This window comes from Grus americana, chromosome 23, assembly GCF_028858705.1.
Source record: "Grus americana isolate bGruAme1 chromosome 23, bGruAme1.mat, whole genome shotgun sequence".
NCBI classification, from domain to species: Eukaryota; Metazoa; Chordata; class Aves; order Gruiformes; family Gruidae; genus Grus; species Grus americana.
The window spans coordinates 5,067,375-5,091,247 of NC_072874.1; the positions used below are offsets into that span (position 1 = coordinate 5,067,375).

The window sequence follows — 23,873 nt, forward strand, 5'->3', positions numbered from 1 at the left end:
AAGCTCCGCCGGTCTCCCAAACAGCAAAGAGCGCAGCCAGCCAGCAACGTACAAAACTATATATTTTTTTTTTCCTCCCCTCTCCAGTTTGGGGTGAAACGGCGCTGTTTTAGGTCCCTGGGCGCGCCAGACTCCTGCCCAGCAGCTGGTTTCCATGGAAGTGACACCAAGGTTGAAGGCGCTGCGGAATAAATCCTGCAGGGAATATGGGATGTCCCAGTAATTCACCTGCTTTGCCTTAAAAAAGGCGGGGGGGGGGGGCAGTATTTTAGCTCTCACACAGCTAAACACAAGAGGAAATTCAAGCAGGGGCATGTTGGGTTTTTCCTTACATAAAAGTAATTGCAGATATTACACCTGCACTGAAGCACTGCGGGTTTCAAGTCACATCTTCCTCCTTCTCACACGGCTCTCGGGTCGTTGCTTGAAGACTGAAAGGGAGAACAAGCTGGGTCTGACCAAGTGAAACCGAAAAACCCTCCCTCCAGGTTTTTTTTTTTTTTTACTCACAATTAAAACTCTCTCAAAAGACAAATTGTGTAATTTGGGCCTTAAAATCAAGCTTTCTGCCCTTATTTCCCCCGGGCAACGCAGGTTTTACACTCCCTCTGAAAACACATGAGGACACCACCAAGGAATTCGGGTTTTCGGCCAGCTCAGAGGCCAAAGCCGTCACAGAATTGAGAGAACAGAAATTCTTCTGAAGAAAACAAGTAAGATATCCCAATAAAACGCAAATGGCCACACAACTACTTCTGACACCAGCCTACACCCCCCATGGGTCCTCACCCGACGCAGACCGGGCTATTCGAGCTGGGTTTTGTTTGTTTGCTTTTCAGAAGCAAGAATTAGTCCAAAAAAACCCCCCAAACGAGCAAACTTTTTGGTGAGTACACGCAGGGTGTGTGAGCATTTGCCGTCCTGTGATGGGAAAGTGAAGCTCACCAGGCTGATTTTTCCACCCAAGGTGAGAAAAAGCTGAGCTGGCCGATTCCAAAAGTTGCCCGAGTGTGATTTAATAATTGAGATATTTAATAATTGAGATATTTTCAATACAGCACAACTTTCCTTGAGGATGACCCATTAAGTATTGACAATTAAAGCACTGCTACCGGCTCAGATTTGTTTGTGGCTCTTTAATTCCCTCTGAACTGCCCAAACAAGAAAACCTGGATTTTTGATTTCTTCACCTCGAGCAGTTTTCTCAAGGGAGATCCTCTGGGATGCGAGTGGGTGTCTGCATTTCACACACGCCTGGAAGGAGCCGGATAATCCTCAATTTACCTGTGAAATGGGAAAGAGTCCGGAACATTGAGGCCCTCCTGCCCTGGGAAGGGCTGGCTGGGGGCAGGCAGGGGCTCTGCCCGGTGCCACTGGACATCTTCCCGTGTCAAAGAGCAAAAATAATTCCAAAGGACCAGGAACAAACCCCGATAACGGCATCCCGAGCTCGGTCCTGGCGCCTGGAGACAGGTCACAGCACCCTGCTTCAAACCCGAGGAGAAACCACATGTCCCTCGTTAATTTGAGGTACTAATACTGCAGCGAAGCCCCTGAGTTGCCGTGCAGAGGGGAGACGGGAGGTGCGCATCCTCGCTACGCCACGGAGCGGGCAGTGCTGAAAAGGGAGCGGCAGACAACAGTGATGCTCAACAGGATCTCACGTTTATTATTGAGAAGTGATTAATGGTGAAAAGAAAGGCAACGCCCATTCCTCATTGGCTTAACAAGAAACTGAAGAAACATATTCACTACACATTTTACAATATTTCTTTTTTTTTTTGTCCAAAATTCATTTTCCTGTAAACAAAACAAGTTTTTACCACTGTTCTCAGCTTTCCAAAATCAAATTAATCCAGGCTTAATCTGTAAATCTGTATAATGCACAAGAACAGAACGTTTCTTAGGACTCCTAGTATTTGACTTTTGAGTAACAAAGGGTCAGAGAAAAATGAACCACCTTTAAGACACAACCTCGTGGACAATTTCTGTTCAATTCTTCTTAGGCCAAAACCCCAACTTCCTCGTAGAATTCCTCCTCTTCCAGGCCGGGGTGGGGGGGGAAAGAAAAAAAAGTTACTCCACTTTCCATGGTAGATGTTACAACCTGGTGTTCCAAGTGCAAATGTCAAAACCAGGGGAAGGAGGCGCGAGGGGGTGGAAGGACGGGAAGCGGCAGGGTTTAAAAATTAGAGAAAAAAGGCATATGCCACTTACGGACTTTAAAATCCGAAAAAACATAGTAAAAAGACAAAAAACAAAGCGTATGCTCTGAAATCACAACCAAAGCCAAAAGAAAGGGGACAGTTTTTACCTATACTCTACCTAGAAGGGATTTTTTTTTGTTGTTTTTGTTTTTTTAAGTCCTATGTCTTGTGAAATTCCAATACTTTTTTTTTTAAACTGCAAGTTTGTAAGAGTCTTTTTGAAGTCAATGAAATTAAGAAAAAAAAAGTCCTAATTTCTCTCTGAAATATTTTTGCTCTTTCTTTCTCTCTCTGAAAGATAGCTGGGATGTAATCTCTGCTGCAGTCTCTGTGGGAGGAATGGCCTTTTACTTGACACGGCCTTGGCGTTCCTGCAAAAGAGAAAAAGAAGAACACGTTAGCCGAGAGCAATTTTATTCACCGCTTCCACACATCAGCATTTCAACACGCAGATCTGCGGTGAAGGCCTGTCCCATGCGAGCAAAGTCCGAGAAAGAGTATTTTTCTTTGCAAAAGGAGGTACTGCGACTGCGTACAGCTAACATGATGATGTATTACGCTGCTTGGGTCATCACGTGTCCCCTTTACGAGGGCTGTTGATACCCCAGCTCTGCTCCCCTTCCTCTCTCCTTGCTTACGGCAGCATCCTTCAGCAGAGTTACGGGCTCTCCCCAGGACAGACATCACCAGGCTGCTCCAAGCTAGAGGTTTAACAGCAGAAACAGGAAAAAAACCAAACAAAAAAACCACCAAGAAGGACAAACCAAGGAAGAACTGGTGAAAAAAAGTGAGTCTAGGTCAGTGCTGAAGTGACAAAGCTCCTGGACACCGACCCACAGGACATCTCAGCCATCACCAGGCTGGAAACCAGCAAAGCAGAGTTCTGGGCTGGAGAAGACTTGGGCGGCTTTGGGAGCAGGACCTGGGAGCGCTGCGGGGATGAGGCAGAGCCCCTGCATCGGGGAGAAGAAAGAGGAAGCGAGGAATGAATGCTGGGGCCCGTGGCACAGCTCTGCTCGCATCCAGCTGCTGCCGGAGCAGGGCAGCCTGGCTCCCCAGGCGTTGCACAGACCTGCGGCTTCACCTGAGCTCACGTATGGGCATCAAAGCAGACTGCAGCTCCAACCTGGGGAGGACTGACGTCTGCCTCGGTCTGCAGGGACTGAAACAGCCCACAGCTACCAGCAGAACACTTCATGGATAACTCTGAAACCTACTGATGGCAGCTCGCTTGAAAACCAACAGGTTCGCAGGACTCCCAAGGGTTGATCCCCACAGGGATTCCCCACCCCCTTGGTACCGACCTGCACCTCTCCTCCAGCGCTGACGGATCGCGCTGTCCCGACAAACATTGCACCAAGCTGAACAGGCAGCGCAGCATCAAATGTACCCAGACACCAAGGGCTCCTGTGTCCTCTCCTATGCCAAGCACCACAGGCCACAGCCTCTCCTCTGTTAAACCCAAACCCAGCAGCTTTACACAGAAGCAGGTCTAGACTGTCCCAAAGGGTTAAGGATGCTGCGCAGCCCACGTTCAAAGCACTATTTCCAGATCCCAGGACACCACCTCAGAAATAAAACCTGTCAATAGCTAAAGGGCTCTTGGCTGATGCTCCTCCCCGCCTCTTAACTGCATCTGCTCCAAGCACAGGCAAGTCCCTGCAGTCTCCTGTGCGAAGGGCACTATGGCGTTTTGGCTCTAGCTCAGCGGCAGAGCGAGTTAATCCCCACCTAAGCCAGTCCCAAGGGATGCCAAGTCCATCCCTCCTCCACAGCAACGCAACACCTGCAGTAGGTGCCCGCTGGCACAGCAAGACAATTTATTTCTCCCTTGTGTTAACTCACATCACGTAGAGAGAAGGGACACTGTTAGGGCTCTGAAGCTGATATCTGGTTGTTTCAGCTCAGGACGCTTTCCTGCGAGTCTGCTGCTCTGCCTGGGCCATATCCCCCCATGTTAACCCCCACATTTCTCCCTGCCCCACATTAACCTGCTGATCAGAGGCACTTTCCCCTCCACCGCAGCAGCTCACTGGCAAGGGGAGCATGCAACCTCTGCCAGAAGCATGGCAGTTGCTCAAAGAAACAACGTTCTTTGCTACCACTGCTAAATCCGGCGAGAGCTTGTCTCTGAGAAGCTTCGATCCCGGGCTAAGAGCATGTATAGCCATCTATTCTTAGAAACCTTCCCAAAAAGGGAGGCCTTGCATCCAGCTCAAAACAATACCCCAGGCTTGGGCAGCCCCTCAGCCACATGCATGCGGTGACCCAAGGAGGCTTCAGCTCCAACAACTCTGCACGAGCTGGATAGCAAAGCAAGCCCGGTGTGATACCACGCACAGATTGCCTTCCAGGGAGAGGGATTAGACGAAGGCACGCATTCTCTCCAAGAATGTTTGCCCCACATAAGTCGACTTAATTCTCCTCTCCTCCAGTAAGTCTGCCCAAATCTGTTGCAGGTGCTATTCGTTGCTGAAAAAAAACATAGCAGCAACGTAAAACTACCACAGTGGAAAGCAAAGCCAGTCTTGAACGTGAAGTAAAACAAGCGCTGCAGGGAAAGCCACAAATCAAAAGGAAGGTGCCAAGCCCTGTTCCTGCTCTGCTGCCTGGCTCAGCAGCCAGCACGTTACGTTAAACAAGGACAGATGGCAACGTGACGCGTTCCTTCGGGAAGAAGCCACAACTGCCTGAGCTAATGCCTCCGTCTTCCCCAATGCAGCCATGGGATAAGCCGGCTGCCAGGTTGAATCGCCCCCCTCTCCGGTGGCAGCCAGGGCCAGCGTCCCAGACCAGCTGCAGACGGTGGCTGAGGGTCCTGCTGAGCGCATCGCCCCGTTAGCTGACCAGATGGACACCCGATTAGTCACTTCTCCTCCCTGCTGTGAAGGTGAAGCTGCTCCTGAGGCCAGTGTATGGGTAACAGGGAGCAGGAAACAGGATCCAGCCTCGGTGCAAAAGTGACTCGACTCCCCCCCCCCCCGCCCAAATCCCAGTGTGCCAGAACAGAAGGCAACACCTTCAAAAGAGAGGCTAGAGCAGATGTCCCCACATCCCCAGGCTAGAGAGGGGACCAGACATGCTTAAAGTGAACATCTTAATTTCAGGGTGGATTATAGCCCCATTTTTCCTCAACCTAGTCTTCTGTTTAAAGCCTCCTGATGTTCAACCTGGAAATATCGGCAGAACGACGCCCTCCCCTCCATCAGCACTGCAAACAGTACCCTAAGGAGCCCGTAACAGAAAAACGCAGCACGTCGTCTAAGGGGCTGTCTTCAACACCTACCTCGGGCTGCCCTGCCCTCCACGAAGAGCAGGGCTTTGGGGACTGCCAAGCCTCTGCCCTGGGAGACACAGAAGCAGGCAGCCAAGAGCTCTGCTGCCGGGGAAGGAACAGCTCTCTGCTCTCCGCTAATTTCAATATTGCTGCTCTTGCTCTTCTCTGGGAGGTTCACTGCTGCTCTCTTGCGTCTCCTCCTGGGAAAGGGGTGTAGCCAGGGCCTGAAGGATTTTTACACCATCTCATCTGCCAGCCCCATTTCAGCACATCCCAGGAAGACATCTTGGTCTTTGGGGTGTTCTGGAGTAACAAGTGAGCACCCAACCTTAGCAAAGAAGCAAACGGATCTGCCAGAACACGTAGCAAAGGTCAACGGTGTTGCAAATGTTCATCCTTCCTGGCTCATCCTCCTCTGAAATGACGGGCTGTGGGATGGTGTAACCCACTGCCCACCCAGCTACAGGACAGCCCAGGAGAAGGCAGGGCAGCCTCTGCACGCACACGCTGGGCTTTGCCCTGGGGGGCAAAGAGATTCCATCAGAAAGTGTTTTATTCTATTCTATTCTTTGTTAGGCCTGGGCTGTATCTTATTGATCCACGTGGAAGAAGCAAGAAAAGGACACCAGCTCAGACTCTCCTCTCCATCTGTCAAACCACTTGGCAAGCGGAGGGGCAGGAACACCGCAGCACCGAAACGGCTGAAGCGCAAAGCCAATGACTAGAAAGATTCACGCCGTCGCTCAAATCAAGTGTTGACACCCACACGTCACTGCGAGCGTGCTTCTGTGCTGGCGGCGTTCAGAGGCACCAGGCTCAGACAAGGCAAGCGTGTGTAAGTAGGAGCCCTCTGTAATCACCCCGCTTAAGCCACTTCAGTCACGTCCCCGCCATCCCCGGGGTGGGGGCTGCAGCAATGCCACAAGCCAGGTCCTGATAATAGCAACCATACGAGCTGGTGGAGAAGGCTGATGAGAGATTACATTATCTAGTCACACTATGGGGAGCCAACGAAAACAAAAGGCTCGAGAGTTTGTACCGAGAAACGACAACAATAGGTGGTAACACTGCACATTTGTTCAGAGGCTCTTACCTTCCTTAACAACAAATGTTCAACCTCAATACTCTGCCAGCAAAGGTAAGGATGTTATTGCCACGTTACGGACGGGGAAATGGAAGACTCTAATCAAAGGGAGGGCCTGGAGAAGAACCAAGAGCACGGGTCCCAGCTGTGCAGCATACAAACCACAGTTTGTCTGGACCCATCTGACCTGGAGCACAGCGTAGCAGCCTGAAGATGTCAGGCAGGCCAGGAAGCAGTCTCAGTTTCAAACTGAGAAGGTCCTATAAGCAAAAGGCATCACTAACTGAGTAACTGCCCACAAAGGAACAGCAGGAGATCGCTTCATTAGAGTGTGGTCTGTGCTACCGGTGTCATTCCCCAAAGGGCTGAGACACCCAGCAATCAGACACTGGCCTTAAGACACATACACACGCAGCTCTCGGACACCTTGCTCAACAGCCCGACTCAGCCCACGACGCCAGCTGTGACGATGCGGCATTTTGCTGTTTGAATTCTCCTCCCGGTGTCGCCGCCCGTTGCGCACTGGACACAATCCTAGCAAACAACGCGGCGGGATTTCCATGCGCCCGTGTCTGAGGCAAATGTCTGGCTTGCCTTAGAAATCGGGAGTTATGGCAGCCCGTTGCCTCAGACGGGGCCAGCACAGCCTTCCCGGCAGGATCAGCTCAAGGCATGGTCACAGGCAGCACAAATGATGGACGATGCATCACTTTCCTATTGTGCTCATCTGTTCCACAAACAGCCTCAAGTCCTAACTGATTTACAAACCAAACACGAGGTTTTCCTGTTGTCAGCATTAGAAAGCCATCGGAGTTACAGAGGAAAGCTACCTCCTAGTCTGCCTCACCTAGGAAAGGGGATAAAAATCAGATGCAGGAATCTGGTTATAGTCACACATCTTCATCCCACCTCCCGTTCACATAACGGAGCTCAGCGCCAAGAACGAAGACAGGAGATATGTAAATAAAAGTGACTCCTTCTCAGAGCAGGAAAGACCTTTTGTTTTACAGATCAAAACCCGACGGAGTGAAACCAAATAGCCACACAACCCCAAAAGGGGCAAACTCGCATCACTGAAAAAGCATGAGCCAAGCAGGGATGCAACTGCGCCTGGTCAGGCCCTGCAATTCAGGCTTTGCCCCCAAAAACACAGAAGGCAGCACCAGTGTCCCCTGCCACCATGCTGAGCATGCATGGCTGGGCAGTTAGGAAGTTTCTGGTTTCCTCTCGAAAACCGAGCACACCGCGGTGCTGCTACACGTCGGTCACCTCACCATTTAGTCATAAGGATATGAAGTCACGGAGAATAAATAAGGAACAGCAAGATGCAATTCTTCAGATACAGCTGTAAGCCAAAACATGCCTTCACATCAGTGAACACAACCACCACAGCGGCCACATGCTTTACATCAGATGTTGAATTTCCATGTCAGAGCAACTAGCTTGGGGCTAGGGGTAAGAAGGACACGAATTGTGCCAGGACTTTCCCCCTGCAGTGGGTTTTATTCAAGCGAGGTGGCCCTAGCTGTCAGATCTCAGCAGGCACGCTGCTGTTCCCCAGCGTCTTTCAAGGCACCTTTAAAACTGATGCAACCAACTGCAAAGAATGAACCCCTTCTTGCTTAAACATCACATTTGATTGCATGAATAAAGCAGTTCAATTCCCATAAACATTTATAATTACCCTCCCATAGAGAGCCTTGTCCCACAGGGCAAAACTCATGCAGAAAACAGAATGGGGAAAAAGCTAAGAACAAACATAAATATTTAGAGCAAAGAGCAAGGCAGCGCAGGCTGGGAGGACTCCCAGTGGCATTCCATGCTAGGACAACTGGGCTCCCACTAGGGACTGGAACTGGACTCGCTGGCTTTGGAGAGCACAAGCAAAATAACAATGACACAAGTCCTTTCAAGTCATTAGGAAGGAAAATAAAGTCTTCTGTCTCTTAAACCAGGGAGCCTTTATTCTTCCCTGCTATTACAAGGGATGAGAAGTTTGCCATGTTTCTTTTTGCAACTTGCCAACACTTCCCAAGTGGGCAGCTCAATCTCCCCACTACAGAGCGGGGCACTTGGCTTTGACCCATCTGTCCACACCAAAATCCTCACAAAGCAGGGATGGAAGTTAATAGCATGGACAAAAGTAACAGGAATAGTTAATGTGAAAGTTTAAGCAACTAGCATTGAACTGCTGACAGCATTTACCCTGGGCTCACTCTGAGCATCGTGCCAGAGTTTTGACCTACACCAGATACAGCAAGGTGCTGCTTTTTTTTTTTTTTTTTTTAAAGCAGACTAGTGTTCCTTCTCATTTGGGTTCACATGAAATGTGTTTCATGACTTTGGTTACCTTAAATCATAGCTCACGCAGTATTAGCCCCAAAAAATTAGTGCCAGATGACACTCCAGAAAAGGAAGCACCTCCACTTTAATGCTTCAAAATCTTCACTGTTGTGGAGTTAATAAAGCCTTTGCACTGTCCTGTCACACCGTGCAAATGTAACGCCAAGGACTGAATGATCTTGCACAAAAAAAACCTGTGGAGCTTCACTGGAATTTGTGGTTACATAAATTCATAAAAGATCTAGAGAAAGGAGCGAATAATAAAGTGACAAAGTTTACTGATGATACGAAGCCATTCAGGGTAATAAAAATAGCATCCGACTGTGAAGAAATGGAGGACTTTGTGAGAAAAAGCAGCTGAACATTGCAGTGAATCTGGTCTGCCTGGTTTAGGTAAATCCAATGACACGTGGGAAAAAGCACTGGTCTAACTCTAAGATGACAGGCTGCAAACTGACCACTAACAATCGGAAACACGAGCTCAGGGTTACGATCCATAACTCTAGGAAAATGCCTACCACCAAGAAAAGTAAAGATCATTCAGGACAGATCATTATGCCTTTATACAAACCCAAGCTGCACATCTACCCTGGGCACTGTTTAGCTCTGCTCCCCTCCATTGCTACACGCACGCAGAAGAACTGGAAAAGGGTCAGAGAAGAGCAGCAGGGATGAGCCTGGAAGAGACACGACTATAAAAGCAGAGCAGGAACAGAAAGTACACTGAAATCAACAGCTCACCACCTCTTCCAGCACAAGAACTAGGGACTATCACAAGAGGGAGGCTCAAAGCAAACCAAAAGGATGTGTTTCTTTACACAACACATAATTAAACTGAAGAACTTTGCTGCCACAGGATCCTGAGGATGCTCAAAGAATGCATCAATGTCTTGGACAAGAAGAGAAATCATGAGCCGTTAAAGACAAAGGTACATCCTCTGCATCAAAGAAATTCCTAGGCCACAAATTGTTAAAGGCAAGGAAAACCTTCAGAGATGATTAAATAGGTGCTTGCCCTGTCCTTACAGGCATTTGCTCTTGACCATGTTATTGTTAGCTGCACACTGAGCTTTTTACTTGGAAAAATAAAGCTTAAGCAATGTCTCTCTACACATCCATCAGATCTGCAAATCTTGCAGCCACAAACATTAGGCTACACAGACTTACGGTCTGACTCACTGCAGTTGTTCTTGTGTTTGAGGCTAAAATACTGCCTCCATCCCGACTAAGGCAGAATAAATACTTCAGGCTACAAGAAAAACCACACAATATTCTGTATTATGAAGGACAAGAGGAGATCTATTTGCCTGTTTCTGAAGAGCTGAATTCACAAGCTCAAGTAAAAGAGCCAATACTCCCTATAGCCCTTTGTGTGTACCCTCCTTTTATTGCAACATAGCAGTATTCACTGGAACAGTTTTATATTTCACCTTTCCCCCCCGCTTTAAACATATCAAGAACACAGCACTCAAACCAGCTGAACCCCAAATCGGGTTGGCTTGCAACAGCCAAAAGGCTGCTGGTCAGGACATCACGATTTCTTAAAGATGTGCAGATGACAATGGGGAAGTTCTCTGAAGTCATTTTACAGGAGATGGCATCATTACAAATGACAGAGGGGAGAGAGCAGAGCCTTCCCCGTGCGCACAGATACACGTACGGAAGGAAACTAAAATAGTGTGGTTTCTTTTTCTCCCCAAGATTAGAAACAAAAGACAAAGTTTTAGGTAGAGTTTATCTAAGTCTTCTAAACTGGTATTACATTACAAGAAATAGCTCTGCAGTTAACCACAAAAAAAAAAAAACCCAAAACCACTCAGTGTTGTCCTTTTAATAAAAAAAAAAGAGTTCTAATGATACGGAACCAGATGCAGTCTTCATTACAAGCTGTTGATGAAGAACAGCTTACAAAATCCAAATGCTTTATTAACAACTGCTCCAATGCACTACTATATGACTTACACACAATTAAAAAGCCTCACACCGGGCAGCGAGTCACTGGAAGGAGCCACAATCAACTCTCTATCTCGGATAACAACAATCCTTGTTAACGGAGACTTCCCTGGGTAACTTTGCCGCAGTTAAAGCAGGGCAGGACTGTTCTGGCTGGCAAGCGTCCAGCGTCTTGCACCACTAAGGAACTGGTTTATATAACTCACAAAGCTGTAAGATAGTACAATTACTACCAGGTATAAACAAGAACATCCAGGAAAATGAGAGGGCTCTAATAATTGCGGCAAAAACGACCTCACGGTACAGAACAAGAAGCTTCCTACATGAATACCTGTCACATAACACTTTACATGAGACAGAAAGAAGAAAGCGACGACTTTCAGACCAAAAAACCTGTGGCAGAATTACATTTTCGTTAAGAACAAGTGAGGAACATTGTGCATGAAGCTATTCTTGATGTATTGCACATATACAAGGCTCACGCATCAACGTACTTCAACAGTTTTCTTGGGATCCTAATCAGCTTTCAGCATCATCTTGTGACCCACTGAACTTCTGCACCAGAGAGAAAATCCAGGGAACTGAACAGGACCATGCCCCGGTGCTTTCACTGAACAAAATAGCTGGCAAATACTTATATTGTAAGGAAAATTACTTTTCTGGAGAAGTAGCTGTTAATAAAATAACCTGAAACACAATGCCTGTGTAGGTAGCTATTAACCTCAGTGTCAGCAAGTTACTTAGAACACTTAGAAAAGGAAAAAAAAAAAAAGCAGCCACTGCTGCTGACATCTCAAACACTCCCTTCTCACATACCAAACCCTCCACGCTGTTTCTAGGGAATCTGCCAGCCACGCCAATGCAATTTTAACTCAACTGCTGAAGGAAGAACAAAGTCTTTTTTTTTTTTTTTTTTAAGACATTCATTTGAAGTCATTAGTATGTTCGTAATGAATGCAATTAACATATTTATAAGAACGATCAGTTCAGGGTATTCTGCAACTCGGAGCTGAAATCACCGAGCCAAGGTGAAGATAACCTGGATGGGAGGGGGCTTGAAGCTTTGCCTGCACCAAGTGGGCAACAAGTGAGTTGGGAACAGGTTCCCAAGAGCAGGACGTGAAATAAATTCCCTCTACTCAAGGCTGTACCTGTAAGAGGTGCAAAACCTCCTCATCACATATGGCCCGCACTATGCCTGGCCCCGTGACTAGAGAACAGCAGCTCCAGATCCATTACCAGTCCTCGAAAAACAATTTTAAACAGTGCATCTCAACAGCTCCTTAAACCAACTTTAAACATGGTATTTTGTAATATTAACAAAATGTTATATTAAAATATCATTGTAAAGACTGCTAACAAGATAGCAGCAGGGCTATGAGGCAAGTGCAACAGGCTTGCTTTTCCACCACTCAGCTTCCACTTTACTCACAGTGAAATGGCTCCCAGCTGCTCCCATTTTACAGATGAGGAAACCAAGTCCCCTGTCTTACAGGAGAAAACAAGGATTAGAGCACCAGCTAGACCTAAGCCTTCCCCTCCAATTTTCTCCTGCCTTTAAACAAAACCAGAACACAGCCAAAAACATGTGAGAAGTGCTTTGTAGTGCTGGCTTAAAGATATCATAAGGACAAGGCACTCATGTCAAATAGCTGGTACCAAGCTACTGGAATAAACAGTATGGTTTCCGCTTCCTCTATTTCTGGGCAAATATACAAGCACGGACACACACATACAGGATTTAAAAGGCCTGGAAATAAACTGAGAGAAACCATGTGCATTGCCGAACAGCGGAGGGTATTCGCAGCAAGAAAATTCTGTCCTGGTGCATCAATCAATTAACTTCTCTATGGCCAGGATTTGGAGCAGAAAAAGCAAATAGCCTTGGGATCACGGGATGAAAGGAACTGTGCCAGTAGAAGCAGTGTTCCCTTGCTGTCATAGGAAAGAGTTGGCTTTGCCTGGATATGCAATATCCAGGAACCAAATCCTGTAGTCAGAAACGCTGTCCTGTTGGATCTGGTAAAGCCAAAGCAAATGCAGCATTAACAGCAGGAGAAATAAATGCTAGCCCACCTTATAGGAAACATGCTCTCTCCTCCCCGCTAAGATTACAAATTAGGAGAATAAAAAAAAAGCTTTGCAAAATATGAGGAAGCATTCCTTTTTTACAGCAACTGAAGTATTCTGCTAGTTTCAGATAGGCTCATATAACACCACTTAGTTTTCCCTTAAATCGTATTTTGTAAGGGGGGCAGTGACACTTGCCACTATTAATAGTCCTTTAACCAGCAGACGGTGTCAGCTGTGACACAAAGCAGCACATTTCTGAAAGTAACAGCTCCAATCTGGCGAATCACACCTTTCCGTTTTGAGGCTGGTATACCTCAGCATGAAAAACCCCACAAAAAACCACCCCATCCTGCACAGCTCATCCTGACTCAACCCCCAAGTCCCAAAGCAAAGTGCCTCAACTCCAAACCTGACAACTGAGCACTCTGGCCCTGGAAGGGACAGGACAGGCCTGGTTTTCATGGGATATCCTTCCTAAAAATCCCTGGAACCTGCAAGTAGCCAAGTACCCCAACCCTGCGCAAGGCAATGGGAGAAAGAACCAAAATAAACTTCCCTTAGAGTTGACATTCATTGCTTTTCCACAAAACATAAGCTGTTAACCTTTCACATGCAAGCGGATCTAAGATCTTTCCACTGAGGTCACTGCAACATTCCTAGAAATACAAGTGTATTACTATGAGCTAGGGATTTTTCTTGGGTTTTTTTTGGGGGGTGGTTTTTTGGTTGTTTGTTTTTTTTTTTTTTTTTAAACTAGGATAAAACAGTCCTTACAGGGAACAAGTCGGTGACAGCTCTACCACAAAAGCAGCTGTTACGGGTTTCAAGAAGCCCTAAACCTCTTCAGGTAGGGATGCACTGGGAGTCAGCTTCATTTTGGGTCAAATCATCCAAACCTTTTAAAAAACTGGATTAGTAGAGCAAAGCAAGACACTCGAAAGAAATGGAGATTAGTCTCTGAGGACAAGATGGGCACAGGTGACAGAAAAGGACAATCAAGAGCATGAGTTCAGTGTTTTCAATGCTGAACCATTTACCCTCCTTCACTGGCCAAAGGGAATAGCACGAACACTAAGCAGAGCATTTTTCATATGATTTCTGGGAACTATTTTAGGGAATTCTGAAGAAGTGACTCTAACTGTGAGAAGTATAGAAGAATATTCAAGAGTTCCCAGATTTTCACAAGAGCTCATCCATCTGTTCGGGTAGCAAGCAGGAATCAAACTGAAGATCAGACAAAGGTTCAAGCAACTTGAAGCCAAGTGAAACAATTGCAGCTTGCTAGAAGTTCAAAACAAGCCAAACCTTGAGACATTTAAGCTTCAAGGAACAGGAATGCAGAACATTAACGTTATCGCTGCCATCCAAAAACTGGTGGCAGAGACAAAGAGCTGGTAGCAATGGGATTTCCCTGACACAAAAGCAGCTTGACAGACCACAGGCAGGGAGCTGTGCCACCGGCTGCTGCCAGAGCAGCATTTTAACTTTCCAGTGCCTCAACTCTGGTTTCTGATTTTTTTTTTTTCCTCCAGGTGATTACCTGAGATGTTTCAAGGCAGACACAGCACGGCTTGGGGTTTTTTTTGCCACCCACAGTCCTATTAGCATCCACTCCAGGAAATAAAAAAACCTCTTTGAGCAAAAAAGACTGCTTCTCAATGAAACCATGAAAGAGCAGTTACAGAAACCTCAACCATCTTCAAGGCTGCGTCAGCAAGCGATCGAGGAGGTCAAACTGTTGCTGAAAGAAAGACCAAGTCACTTCCTCTGTCCCGGATGTTACAGGGCAGGGGCCCTGAGCATGCAACAACGAGTGAGTCAATGGTAAAAAGCAAACACCAACTGTACATCTACAAGACTATGAATTCCAGACACATATGACTAAGTTCCCTTTCAAAGAATAAATGTTTTCCTAATCGACCGCTTCTGCACTGGAGTGCCACACTGAATCAACTCAGACTTCGTTTAGAAGGGAGGCGCTGCCATACCAAACGTCCATCAGCTACCGTTACTGCTTCTGACCCTCGTAGGCTAGGACCTCTCCAAGAAATTGAAGAAAGCAGGGGAGCAGACTTCAAAATGCAGTTGGAAAGATGAGTAAAGATGCTTTACAGTTTTAAGAAAATTGCTGAGCCACATTTTTAGTATCTTACCGATTTTCAGACATTACAACTCACAAACACAGCAGCCTTCCAGCAGAAGAGACCATCGGTCTGTCCACCTTTCCCCCGGCCTTCCCCACTCTGTTGCTCTTCCTCCTGCTTGCTACCTGCTTACATTTACCCAGTACTAACTCTTACCCACCCAAACCCCACCTGCCTCCAGCAACATTTCCCCCCCTCCTTGCCTTCTCCCACTGTCCCAAAGTCTGCCCCTCCTGCACTGCAAACCGTTGCTCCCTGAAGTCACATCTGGAGCATATGAGAAGTCCCACGTCCTAAAATATCCTGCACAGACTAAATTTCGGATGGCATTCAAAACCTCAGTTAGTAAAAGAGAAGTCACCACTTCAGTACAGGCTGGATACCAAGTAGAGCAATTTTAGGATGTGAAGTCATGCAAAATATTCAGGTTCTCACCAAAAATCAAGTTTACACCTCCACACCTTGCAATGTATTCCTCCCTTACAGATTTTCTTCAAGCACTGTACGTGCTAGGCTATCAGCTGCAAAACGTGACCACCTTTGTGTATGGGTGATGCTATTTATACAGACAACGCTCCAAGTAAAATATATATAAAAAAATTAAAAACTGCATTCACCATCATGGTGAGCAGTTGCAGCTCCTGATTCTGTTCTTCAACTGTTGGGTGGAAAATTCCCTGTTGCTGAAACTAAAGAGATCATCAGAAAACTTGGTCAGCTACCAGAAAGCTGTGGTAATGCTAATTTGTAATTACTGTTTTGATCAAATATAAGCAAGACCCCTATCGTGGGGAAGGTCAGCTACAGCTGGCTAACACAGCTGTACCCAAGTAAGATTCAAGGTCTGTTGGTCACTGAATTTTGGGCAGAATTTTCAGTTAGCAATCCTCCCGTTAACGAATCGATGATGACAGCAGGCTTCGAGCCGACGGACTCAAGTGGCAAGCCAGCACAGCTGCATGCAGGCTGCGAGCGCAGCTCAGGTGCCACACTGCTGGGCAGCGCCCACGGGCTTCAAACACTGCCGAGCTCGCTGCCAAGAGGAACAGAATGACCCGCTCCGCGTCCACTGGAGAGAGGACAAGTAGTCACGGACTTAAATTGCAGCGAGGGAGATTTAGGTTGGGCATTAGACAAAGCCTTCTAACAGGAAGGATAATTAAGCATAGGAATAGATTGCCTGGGGAGGGACAGGAACTGCTGTTCCTGAAGGTTTTACAAGTGGTGGGAAACATCTGTCACGTTGACCCCACTATGGGTAGGGGGTGGATTAGGCGGCCGTTCAAAGACCCAGCTCTGTTTTCTAACAACTCCTCAAACCCCCCACTGATCTCCTCCTTTAAACACTTCTGAGCCAGGAGCTGACAATAGCACAGAAATAAATTTTGTTTAGAATACAGCACTCGGGGAAAAGCTGAGATTTAGAGCAACCGAAGGGCGGGCGATTGCAGGCAGGGCCTGGGCAAGCCTCTTCACCCCGCTCTGCCGGGGTGCCGGCACCCATTTCCACCCCAAACAGGGGTTCTGCATACGAGTGCGCAGCTAGCCAAAAGGCAGCCCGATGCCCACCAAGCTCGCTCACAAGCCCACGCCTTCACACCCCAGATTTAGTTGGGCACAAGGCAGTCCTCCTCTACCTCCTGCCCCGCAGGACTTGGCTGAGACAGACAAACAAGTTACCTTTTTAACATTTTCCTCCTCCTCTTGGCGTTTCTCATAGTGTGAGAAGTCATCAAAGATAGAGGTGGTGTGCTTGTAGGTGGCAATGATTTTCAACACCTGCTTAGCCTTTTCCAGAGGCACCTCCTGAGTGTCCCTGGAGTTGGTCACTGGTTTATTTTCGTTGTTCTCTAGGCGGATGTGCCGCAGCTGGCTGTTGGGAACGTCCTTCACAAAAATCCACCTGACATCAAAACGTCCCTTCCACTTGTCCTGGGACCACACACCCGCACACGTGTTATAGTCCACAGCAGATTTCATTTCCGCTACTCCGCAGAAGTGACCACTACCGTTGACACTGAACAGTAAGTAAACGGGGCCCTTCCCGTTCATGGAGCGATAGGCGGCATCCAGTCTCTTGTTGCCGTGCTCTGTACTGCACCAGATGTTATATTTAATGGAACGGTGGATATCGTCCTCAGAGTAACTCTTAATGATGAAAACCCGGCCGTGTTTTGGGTTCCAGTCAAAATCCTTGGGGTTGTAGTTGTTGATGGATCTCAACTTCTCCAAGACCGGGTGCGGCTCTGAAGGAGCAGAACCAGAACTGGCCTGAGACTGTCCCACTCCGTTACCGTCCACTCCGTTTTGACCGAACCCACTGCCACGATTACGAGGGGCAACCCAGCGGGTGGGCTGAGCCGCCTGCTGTGGCACGGGCAACTGGGCCGGCTGCGGTGGTGGCGGGGGCAGCGGCTGGGGCTGCTGCCCGCTTGAAGCCTGTGCCACCGGTGGGCTATTATTGATCGGCTGACCCACGGGCTGGGGGGACACCTGGGCTGGCTGCTGACCAATATTCTGAACTAAAGCCTGCGCCGGGGCTTTTGCCACAGGCCCTTTGTTATCCCAAGTTCCAATATCCATGTTATGTTTTATCGGAGGCGGTGGAAGACTTGAACCTGCAATGCCATTCTTGGTCTTCAGCTTGGGCTGCTGCTTAGCCGGTTTGCTAGCGATGTCAGCCCAGGAGGTCGGCTTTGGAGGAGCGATAGTAGCCGGAGGCAAACTGTTAGATGCCACGATATTACTGGTAATGGATCCGCTACCGACAGCCGAACCAACGACTTTTGGGACGCTGCTCGCAACATCTGTGCTGCCCAGCTTCAGAGCTGCCATCCCTTGGTCGATGGTGTTCATGCCAGGAGCCTTGTTCAGAGTCTCGTTAGCAAAGGCAGATTGCCCATCGATCATCGCTCCGCCCAGCGAGCTAGGGGCATAGGCGTAATTGCTACTATAGCCAGAGCTTTGAGTGGATTGTCCCTGAGAACTGTTATTCCCCCAAGCCGAAAAGTCAATCCCGCTTGGAAAGAAGTTAAAGCCGTGCTGCCCGAGAAATGGAGTGCTGCCAAGGGCCCCTGGCTGCCCGAACATCGCGTCTGGGAGAAAGTGAGGCTCCCCGTTGCTCAGCTGTCCGTAAGAGGTTAGGTAGGGCATGGGGGGGTCACCCCCTGTAGACCAGGCAGCTTCGCCTAAGGAGTAGGAGAATCCAATGGAGGGACTGTAGTAGTTTGGTAAGTAGGAATCGGACATTGCAGTGTATGCATTATTCTGAAAAAACAAACAAATAAAAAATAAGCACTGAATAGTTAGGAGTTGAACAAATTTCAAGGGACCGTGGAATAAAAGCCATCTTAGACTTCCCGTGCCCCACCCCTCCCTACCTTAGGGCTGGGCAGATAAACAGGCCTGGCCTTGAAACATCTTCTTTGTTAGAAGTGCTCTAAAAACTGTTTCATTGCCAGAATGATTAAACACAAAGGCTTAGCAAGCTTCCCATGCTGAAACGGGGGCACATTGTGCTCCTGATGCGTGAGGTGGGACTGGACATTGGACTGCCCCACAGCTCCTGCTGAGGCTATAAAAAGCATTATCTTACCTAGCATCCAAATATTATCATCATCTTTTTGTAGCTACTACCAAAGAAAGCTCTCCTTTCCTGGGTAACATACGTATCAGCCCTTAGTCTGGTGTTTGAGGGAGGGTTTGGGGGAAGGATGCAGGGAGAAGTGAAATATGGAGGAAGAAGGTCCAGTGGAAGTGCGCTGCCAAAATCATGAATGTCCCTAACTGCCTTCCTTAAACTGAGGACCCACAAAAACAGCTTTATCCCCACAATTAAAGGTTTCAGAGCTTAAAATATCCCAAGAACTTGCAAACAAACGGATTTAAAGCCTACTCCTCAAAACACAAACTGCTCCAGTACTGTGGGCGCATACTAAAAAAATACCTGAAAATGGGGCGTAATCAATAGGGTTTCAATAGGAGCATTTTATAGTGTGGTGACAGCAGCACAAGAAAGCAGGCTTCAGAGATTAAAAAAAAAACTAACCAGCTGTTCCATGCCTTGGTCTCCCTTTTAACATCCAAGTAGCCTTTAGGTTACGAAAACAAACGCCTAATTTTACAATTAGGGAAGTCTCAGACATCACCAAGATTTGCTTACATGAAAAACATCTGTCATTTTGCATTCAAAACCAATGCCCCCTCCAGGGAGCGGTTAAAGCCACGCTAATGGACGTTATCATCCCGTAATTTGAACCTGTGTGCAGACAGCCTCATGCTACACAGCCCTTTACACGCCAACCCAACACAGATGAGACGAAAGTCAGGTTCAGTTCCCATTTAAAAGCTTGGCTCGCAGCAGCCTCTACTCCATTTTTCGTTGAATCATGTTTTCACGTGCCAAGTGCAGCTCCCGAAGGACTTCATGCCATACTGAAATCTATGGAGGCTCTCAAGATGGCTCTGGCACCCTCCAGAAATAGCTGGTTTGCCTCTCCACCTTCCACTGAGTTAAAAGGAAAGCAACAGGTTTGGGGCTAACCCAGCCCACACTTTACAAAAATTCATAGGAATTAAGATGTTTTCAGAGACAAGGTTTATTTTGTTGTATAAAACACTAAAAAGCTTTCTGTGGTACTTCACTGCGTGGATGCATGAAAACTCAGAGACATTCTCTCAAGCCTTTTGGTTTTCCCAAAGAATGAGTCCCAAAAGCAAATTAATAACAAAACTAATTCTTATCCAGTTTTACTAATTGAGGAACTCAGTCCTGCTAAACCCAAACCAAGGAACAACCTCTAGGGCTCAACCTGTCCAAAAGCACGGATATGGACGCTGACTAATTTGTAAGGCAAATGAGGGAACTTCAAAAAAAAATTATTTTGAACCAGCAAAGTCTCTTCAAAAGATAATCCCCTCAATTATAAGAGTAACACCACACTCTCCTGGAAATTAGCTTTAACAGCACATCAACATGCCAGCCCATACTTAAAACCTGAGCCTAGCAGGCAGAGCAGCAGTTTTCTCTCTGCAGGTTTGTCCCTCAAAGCGCACAAAGCACATCACTGTCAGATTAAAACCCGTCCCCTTGCCACCTCAAAATATTTTCTTACATGCTGTTATATATTTAACTTGGTGAGATATTTTAACATAGTCTGTATTAAGCTATTACCTTTAGAGTATTCACCAGCTCTACTCGTATAGTAAGGAGGGAGGACAGGAGTTGAACAACAGTTGAAAGCAGATTTAAGTCGGGCCAGTTGCTGTTCACCACCTGAATGTCTAGAACTACGATTTGCTATCAAACACACCACCTCGCTCCGCTACCCTGCACTCGCACAACTGACACAGTTACTGATTACTATGCAAATAAAACTTCACCGGCTTTTAATTCTCTCCAATGACTAAGACTTTTTGTACAGTTATTTCCTCAAATTCACTATTCTTCACCTCAAGACTAGAAGCAGGGTTTAAGCTTACTTATTGTTTCTGTTTTTAAACTGTTGAAGAACCACTTACTGTGTATCTGAGCTTTAAAATACACAGTAACCTCATTTACTAGGCTGACAAGCTAGCAACAGTCGCACCTGAAAACAGCAGCTCCTGAATGAAGAGCCACGAAACTTCACCATTTGTTACCCCGTGCTTGCGCGGAGAGCTCAGAAAGCCATTTCAGAAACCACACGTGTCACCCCGCAGCAGCGGGCTGTGTTTAATTCATTTTTCAGAGCCTTATCTGTAACTCCCTTCCCCTTTTCCTTCAGAAGAGAGGTGAGCGCTTTGTGCCGTTGTATCGGGAGCTGGTGGGCTCAGCCAAACCACGGTCCCCTCCAGATTGAACCCTATGGTTTTGGGGTTTCGAGTGTGAAAACATGGATAAGAACTGAGAGGCAACACAGCATGGAGAGAAACCGAGATAAAGTCATCCTAAAGCTTCATTCAAAGTTAAAACGCCAGTTTTATCTCACTCCTGCTGAATTTCTAGAGCAACAGCTCTGCTCCACCTCCTGAGGCGCGCTCCAATAGCTTCCTTATTTTTAAAAGGTATTTTTATCAGTGTGACTCACGCAAAAAAGAAACTAAATATTCAGAAGTTCTTCACCAAACATGCAAAATAGGGTAAAATATCACGTTGCTTCTAGCGTTATAGGAACCTTCCTTCTCTTTAGGAGATTTAAATAAGACCACGCTTTGCAGGAAATACTTCCCCATTCAGAAGGAAACTGGAAATTGGTGATGTTAACTTCTGGGACAGAAAACCCACACAATTAAATGATAGCTACTAGAAAAGTAGCTAGTTTTATTCAAGACTTGAGAAAGTAATCACACTCTTTTGCCTAATGCAGGTCGGATTTCGGCTTGAGAGCGGAATGCAGTACATTATCTTAATGGACAGGTTGAATTCTGAATAGTACGAGCAGTTGAAAGGAGCTTAAAGAATATTCAGCCTCATGTCTTTAGCACAAACTAGGAAACTACTTGTTGAAAATTTAACTGAGACAGAAACTTGCTTTTGTGTTCCAAGAAAACAAGCATCGCTTATCTGAAAAGAATATACTGACTAGTAAAAATGATCAAAAAAATACAGGAAAGGAAAACCAGAACAGCTTATTTTTACTAATCACAATTGAAGAGGGAAGAGGTGCCAAGAGAATGAACTAACTGCTCCAGCCCTACTACAGATGCTTATCTATAATGCTCCCTTGTACCATCTAATCAGCTGAACTCCATCTGCTGTCTGTCACTCTCCTACCACTCATTAAGAGAAACAAACAAAAAAACAGTTAACAGCGGAACTAATCTTAAATAGAAAGTTAAGAGGAAAAGTAGCTGGAAGTCTGACTTTCAGGAGCTGATCACAAGCTCTCCAGCTCAACTTCTAACTAAAGTTCTCAAAAAGACTTAACAGCTTTTATCACATGTGTGTTCTGTGGGTTTGGTTTTTTTTTTGGTGAAAAATATAGAAAACCCCATGACACGCATTTTCGGTTTACTTGATGGAGAGATAAGAAGGTTGATAGTATCCTTCAAAAGCCCTCGGAGCGTAACTGCATCGTGTGAAGCAATTTCACAACACGATGTCGTGCATCTCCTCGTATGGCGTAAAGAGCCAGAAACCAGCAAGGAAACAAGGTCATCGCAGTAAAACTGAAAGAGCAGAAATGGTAACTTCACGGCAGTCACATCAAAAAAACCGAGCTGCGCACCAACTGTAGGAAGTCCTTACACTCTCAGAAAGTTGCTAAAACCTTTATACCTCACCCACCACAATCTAATGGCACTCAGCGGTTTCTACCTGGAGAAATGCATGTATAAAACAGCATATTACGGTAGGAAAGCTGGCAGACATCAAAATGCAGTAAGCGGAGATGAGGGAGCATAAGGGTGCCAAATTTGCCTTCTCTAGGGAGCAGCAGGAAGCCACCAACTGGGCTCTCGGTGCTTCCCGCCCCTTAGCGGGTACTCTTACTCACCGGCCTGGCCTGGGGACTCAAGTAGGGTTCAAAGTCATCATCGTTTAACCCATCCTTCTGATGCACAGATCCGTTTTGCACTGAGGAAGAGATGTAGAGCATTAGAAAGAACTCTGCCGACAAACTCGAACATTTGCCAACTTGGAGCATTTAAAAGACAGACCTTATAACATCACTGACCCCGCTAGTTATAACATACCACGCTCAGCTCCACAGACAACGGAAGACACTTCACCACCACGCAAACCCTCTTTAACTGCTAACTTTCTCCAGCCCCAGAAACAACGACAAGCTTCACAGCCCATGATTTGTTTTTCTCCCAGCCACTCCACTACGTAAAGGCTCACAGACCCGAGGATGTCCCCAGCACATTTCAGCAGGGATCCTCCCCGTCCCTCCCCCGCGCACACGCTCCCTAAAGCCGCAACTTCCCCACGGGCTCCCCGCTCCCCAGCCGCCCCGCCGCAGGATCCAGCCCTCCCCGCCACCCCCGGGCCCCGCCGTCCCCGGGCTCTCACCTTTGTTGCCTTGGCCCTTGGGTCTCTGGCGCGGCGGCGCGACATGGAAAGAGAGAGGGAGGGCGGTGAGTCAGGGGGGCGAAGCGGCCCCGGCGCGGGCGGGGAGCCCGGCGAGGCGCGGCCCAGCCTGGCGGGGGGAAGCCCGGCCGCGCCGCAGCACAATGGAGGCGCGGCCCTGAGAGAGAAGAGAGGCGGGGGGGGCGGGGGGGAAAGGCCGCAGCCGCCACCGCCCGCCCCGGCCCGGCCCGTCCCGCGCCCCCGCCACTAGGCCCCAAGCCGCGGCCTCGCTTAGCGGGCCAGGCCCGGCGCCGCGAGGGGGAAGGCCGGGTGGTGGCGGCGGGACTCCTACCTGCTCCAGGAGGCTGCTGGCCGACATGGCTCCGCGGCGGGGCTGCTGGCGGGGCGGGGCGGGGCGGGGCAGCGGGCGGCGGCGGCGGCTTTGTCCGGGCGCGGGCGCGGCGCGGCTGCCTGGCGGACTCCGACTCGCCCGCGGCGGCTGCCTGACTGGGGCGACGCTCTAGCCACCCCCTCGCCTCTCCTCTCCTTCCGGCCCGCGTCTATGGCCCAGGCCCCGCCGCCTCGCGCCCACACGCGCTCCCCGGGCGTCACGCGGCACCGCGCGCGCGCCGCGCTGCCAGGCACAATGGCGGGGGGGGGGGGGGGGGGGAGAAACGGGGGGGGAGTGAGGGGGAGCGCGGTGCATGCCGGGCCGGTGGAGGACCGTGGGGAGGATTAGCGCCCCCGCTCGGCCGGGCGCGGCCGCACAGGCGGGATGGGGGGGCGCTCTTAAAGGGCCAGG

The 23,873-nt window shown here is 48.1% G+C and overlaps 1 protein-coding gene across 1 annotated transcript; it reads right to left on the reverse strand.

Moving 5' to 3' along the window:
• Positions 1 to 1,643: 1,643 nt before the first annotated feature.
• On the reverse strand, positions 1,644 to 23,716 carry YTHDF2 (YTH N6-methyladenosine RNA binding protein F2). Its single transcript, XM_054802462.1, has 5 exons — positions 23,424 to 23,716; positions 23,075 to 23,099; positions 22,557 to 22,636; positions 16,762 to 18,348; positions 1,644 to 2,578 (listed from the first exon to the last, which is right to left on the reverse strand). Exons 1-5 carry the CDS (start codon positions 23,448 to 23,450, stop codon positions 2,555 to 2,557), a joined length of 1,743 nt encoding a protein of 580 aa, XP_054658437.1. The 5' UTR covers positions 23,451 to 23,716; the 3' UTR covers positions 1,644 to 2,554.
• Between the last annotated feature and the right edge of the window lie 157 nt (positions 23,717 to 23,873).